Source organism: Galeopterus variegatus, unplaced genomic scaffold (genome assembly GCF_000696425.1).
Source record: "Galeopterus variegatus unplaced genomic scaffold, G_variegatus-3.0.2 Scaffold6945, whole genome shotgun sequence".
NCBI classification, from domain to species: domain Eukaryota; kingdom Metazoa; phylum Chordata; class Mammalia; order Dermoptera; family Cynocephalidae; genus Galeopterus; species Galeopterus variegatus.
Window position 1 is genome coordinate 11,640 of NW_007733056.1, and position 5,682 is coordinate 17,321.

A 5,682-nucleotide genomic window follows, 5' to 3' on the forward strand; every position below is an offset into this window, starting at 1 on the left:
ATTTCATATGACCTTTAAAACTCCCATTTTATTTTAATATCACCATGTTTATGAGACAATTTTTGGTGGCATTAAAAAAATAGTAAACTTGGTATCACTTATACAAAAAGTCACTGAGAAGCACGCTTTGTACTCTCTGGGTGCCCCCAGAGGAAAAGGCAACGTGTGAGACATCAAATTGACCACCAGTCTTTGGTCCAATGCTGTTAGAACTCCATCTGAAAAGCTAACTAAAGTGATACCTCATTTTTCAAGCCCAAATTTACTACACCACACACATCAAAATTGTGAGCTGTGTACAGTAAGTCTGAAGTCCCTCGTTTAGCAGGGTTTTCCAGTCTGCCTGAGACACGGCCAGCTAGAACACATTCAGGACTTGACCTTTCTTAGTCAAGATAGCATCAGTTTATTTTGAGTGTCCTTAAAAGCACTCAGGAAATTTCAAAGCAGTAGACCAGGTTAAAAAGGAATTAGCATTTCCAGTGAGAAGGGCAGTATTTCAAAAGCACTCTGGGAAGCAGGATAAGGATCAAAATTCTTTGGTGGATTTAATTTCAAGGTAATCATAGTAATATCCCAGGCACTGAGTTCACAAAAATTTACAAGCAGGCTATATTATAACTGACAGCAGGACATGGAGAGCTATCCTCTGTGATAAGAAATGCAGTATCATGCCATTGATTTTACTCTGAAAATACTGGTGGAAACTATTGCTTTTCTTGACAGTTCAGGCAGCAGAGGGATAAGCTTGTCACCAGGGTGTCATTGTATCTGCAAAGCCTCTTTACTGACATTCTATCAATCTCATCATGACAGCAATCAATAGAATTAAATGCTGCTCTATTTACTCAGCTTCCTATGACCCATTCAGATTTTAACACCTATATGTGGGAAAGTACATTTACAAGAAATGAATGGGCACAACATACTACAAGAATTTCTAATAGGAACTCGGCTGCTTACCACTAAGTTAACTCATGGATTAAATCAGTCATGCCCCAGGTCACCAGAACCTCCATTAGAAAATGTTATAACTTGGTCTCCATAATAGAGCAGCTTGGGCACCTACACTTATATGTCATTTCATACATTGTTTTGAAGCCTCATAACAATTCTTCAGCTCTAGTAGAATGGATCCTTCTCTAGTATAAGCAAATATTTCGTGAAGCTTAAATAATTTACCCAGATCAAGCAATCAGTAAGCTGGGTATATCTAGCTTCAAACAGCCATCAAAATGCTTAATTGCCAACTCATATTTAAAAACAAAACAAAACAAAAAAACCCCTATATTCTCACTTTAGAAATTGAAAGTGGCAAGTTGGTGTTAACTTATATTAATAGAAAGTGGTTGTGTATAGTATTTTTAACATTTGTCTAACAATCATAAGAATAAATAGGTTTCCCTCTCTAAATTTTTTATAGAATATAAATTGTTTTAAAAAATAAATCTATCACAATAAAAGCAAATAGAAAGAGGCATATTCTTTCAAATAGAGAAAATGTCTAAAGTATAATTTTTGAGTAAATGGATATTCCAAATCCCTTTTGTGTGAGTCAAGAGGAATAAAGCCCTCTCCAATGCTCAGTACAGGATATTTTAAATTTTAAGTGGCTGAAGTTCCTGTGCAGTTTAGATATATTACTAGAAGATTGTTTTTCTGTAGAATTTGCCTCCTGGTCCAAATGTCATACATAAAACACTCAATCCAAGCTCCCATGAATGATAAGGGCCCTAGAGTCCCGCCAATGAATCACTGCCTCATATTCATTCAAAGCAATGTGTTATCCTGCAGGTAATAGTACTTAATTCTCCCAGCGTACCTTCCCTGTCAATATTTTATATCTTTTGCCCTGATGCAAGCAGAATGTGTTCCTGTGAGCTTCTATTCCGAAGAATAAAAGACATTATTCACTAGTCGGTAAAGGAATTTTGGAGCACACAGTAGTTCCAGGCTGTGTTCACCCCAAAAGGAAACAAAAAGAGAGGTAAAATGAAAATTATGCTTACCCAGAGCAGTAACTTGTGTATTACCTCATCTAGGCTGATCTTGAAGATTAGCGTGCACTTTTCCCACTTTCTATGCCTTTTGCATTCTGTTCTGCTTTATGAGGATGAAGCCCCAAGAAGCTCTCCTGGACCTGGAGGCTGGCCCTTCACTCTCCAGTTGCTGCTTTCCAATCCAGACCCCATCTCAGTGGAAATCCACCAGACATCATGTAAGTCCATGCAGCATAGTAATTAAAAGTATGGGCAGGAATTAGAAAGAACTGGCTTTCCAATAAGCCAGGCACAGGAAGGCAAATACTGCATGATCTCACTTATATGTGGAATCTAAAAAAGTCAAATTCATAGAAGTAGAGAGCAGAATGGTGGTTGCCAGATGCTGGGAGTGGGATGGGGATGGGGAAGGGAAGATGTTGGCTGAATGGTGCAGAGTTTCAGAAGGCAGAAGGAATAAATTCTGGAGATCTACAGCTCAGCATGCTGACTATAGTTAATAATAATGTATTGCCTACTTCAAATTCCTAAAAGAATGGATTTTAAATGTTCTCATCACACACACGAAAAAGTGATATGTGAGAAGACAGATGTTAACTAGCTTGATTTAATATTCTACAATACATACATATGTGAAACATCACATTGAACCTCATAAATAAATGCAATGATTACTTCTCAATTAAAAATAAAATAATTTATAAAAGACTTTATTTCAAAGCCAGAATTACCCCTTACTAATTGCATCCCCTTCAATAAGTCACTTAACTTTCTAGGACTCAGTTTCTTTACCCGTAAAAAGTATTTTATAGTGTTTTGGCAGACAATGCTAGCTGTCTAGGTAATAACATCTATTCTCTCTTGCTTTCTAATTTATCCAATAACCAGTTTTCTTTGCAGTATCAATGTGCTAAAAGTCCACATTCCTAGGATATCTTTCGGCTAAGAGTATCCGGTTGACCATCTTCGTCGATGACATATGACTGAACGTTGTTGTGTGAGGCTTCTGGGAAAGCCCTCTTCGGGGACAGGACTCTGTCTTTCTCACTACCCAGAATGTGGCTGTGCCTGCAGATACCTTGCAATGTCAGGTGAGAGCCACACTGCCGGGAAAGCAGAGATAGGGCCAGAGAGAGCCCAGATTCCATGTGAAGCCAATGGCATCTCAGTCCTGAAATTCTTCTCTCCCTACTTTTTATCACATGGAAAAATAAAGCCTCTTAGCTTTATTAACCACAATTTCCTGTTTTTCATTACTTAGATACAAACATAATTCCTAGTTGATATAGGGGGCTGTTTTAGAATTTTAATGGGGAAATTTAGAAAAAGTGTCTGACACATTTGTTTCTTATTTTTAAAGGTACTCACGCCCTTTCAAAAAGCCAATCACAAAAGGTTGCATGTTGTATGATTTTATTTGTGCAACATTCTTGAAATGACAAAATTGTAAAGATGAAAATAGATTAGAGGTTGCTAAGGCCAGAGCCCACATGTGTGTGGGTGGTAGTCCCACTCTAAGAGTTTCACGAGGGAGGTCTTTGTGGAGATGGAACAGGTCTGTACCTTGATTAGAGTGGTGGTTACAAGAGTTGATATGAGGGCCTCTCCCCCTACTAATGCACATCCCATTCCCATTAAATTTATCAAAAAGAGTGTTTTGGTTCAGTAAACTGTATACAACATATAATTTGAATTTTGAAATACAAATTTATATGAACTGATTAGTTAAATGTCTTCGCATCTTACTTGATTTGTAGGACAGAGTGGTTGCAACTGACACAAAAAGGTCAATGTGGTTCAGAAAGCTTGAGGGACTGAAATAGCAGACGTAAAAGTGTTGAGACTATTTCTTGCCCCAAAGCTGAAAGTTAATAGAAAACACCTGGATAAAATTATTTTGGGAAATAGTTTTCTATTTAAATATAAAGATGCCAACTAATTAAAGTTTTAATACTACGTTTGTATTATAAATGTGCATTTGATTTGCATTCATCTACAAAAATACGAATAATATAAGCCTTAGATAGTTGAATGTCAGAGAAAAGTATGACAATTAATATATACTCATACTGACATATCTTTGGGAATCCAAAATATTATCACTCCTAACAGTGCTTTTGGACAAGTTTTGCTCTAGTAAAAGCTGTAACCTGGACACTTTTAATAGAGTATGCTGAGTTCTTTTAAAATTAGACTAATCATTATATTATTAAATTATTTGATTTTGTAATTAAGATAGTACATATGACATTGATTCAGGTTTTCTTATTTGAATCAGACCACTGAAGTCAAGAGTTGTGTTTTTGAAGTGCAAAATGCCACTAGCCCATATTTTAATCCAAGTTCCTTTTCATGATTTTAGGTACTAATTATAAGAATGCAAAATAAGCAGTTTTTGAGTTGCATGTGACCTGCATACTTAGAAGACCATCCAATTGTACTAAATTAATTCAACAAAGACTAGTTTACTCTTAAAGTAATTGACCCTTTATACTAAAGGGAATGGGGAAACAGTAACTGAAGAATCTAGTAGGAATTCTTATAAAACAGAAACATAGGTTTGGATCAGAAGAAGAAATAGGGGTTCTGTGATCCACGCCACAATTGTACAGATGAGGAATTTTAATGCCAGAATATTTAACTATATTTTCTAAAACCTCATGCTGGAACAGCAGAATCAGAACAAGAATGCTTATCTTCTGACTCTTAGTTTATGATCTGTCAAAAGTATGGTGTTTGTTTTGGGGGAAAATACCACCTCCACAGAGAAGTTCATTAACCCACTCATATTTACAAACCCATGTTGAGAAGTATTTTTGTTGTTGTTTTACATACACAGAACTGAAATGAACTCTGCAAAATGTGTTACTGTATTTTCTTTCCTCTTCTAAGCAATGCTGTTCTTGAATTTTTCCACTCTCCAAATTCTGGGAGTATAAATTTCCCTGGATAGTAAAATCAATTGTAGTAGGTGGGAAATCACGGCAAGTCCCTAGTGGAAAGCCAATGTCTCTAGTCACAGAAATGACATTTGCAATTACATACACAATAAATTTGCACACCTAATAATGATGTGTCCTGTGTCTTTTTTTGTTATTGTTTTTCATAACATTTTAATTTTATCGATAATAATAAGAATGGACCTTGGCCAGACATTTTGAATGCTCAATCTAAAACAAACGTTTTTTATAATCAGTTTTACTAAAGTTTCATGAATTTTGTAGATCTTTTCAAAGAACCAATTCTCGATTACATTGATTTTCTCAACTGTTTTCTATTCTCTATTTTATCTCTGTTCTAATCTTTATTAATTACTTCCTTCTGTGAGCTTTGGATTTAGTTTGTTCTTTTTTCTAGTTTCTTAGGGTATAAAGAAGGGCTGTTGATTTGAGATTTTCTTTTTTAATGGAATTGTTTATAGGTATAAATTTCCCTCAGTAATTCCCTTGCTTTGTTCCATAAGTGTTGGTATGTTGTGACTTTTTCATTTGTCTGAAGATATTTTCTAATTTCCTTGTAATTTTTTTCTTAGATCCAATGGTTGCTTAAGAGTGTGTTGTTCAATCTCCACATACTTGTGAACTTTCCAGTTATCCTTCTGCTATCAAACTAATAAAGGATATATTTGGCAGTGAATTTTTGGCCTTTCCATTACAGGCTACTTTGCTTTAGAAAAAAAAAA

At 35.5% G+C, this 5,682-nt stretch overlaps 1 protein-coding gene across 1 annotated transcript in view; it reads right to left on the minus strand.

Moving 5' to 3' along the window:
• Positions 1–2,926: 2,926 nt before the first annotated feature.
• Positions 2,927–5,682, minus strand: part of LOC103606907 (CUB and sushi domain-containing protein 1-like) — a gene marked incomplete at its 5' end in the record, with an annotated part of 86,747 nt that continues 83,991 nt past the window's right edge. The window contains one exon of the mRNA XM_008591466.1: positions 2,927–3,103. Coding sequence (XP_008589688.1) covers positions 2,927–3,103 — 177 coding nt within the window. The remainder of the gene's footprint in view (positions 3,104–5,682) is intronic.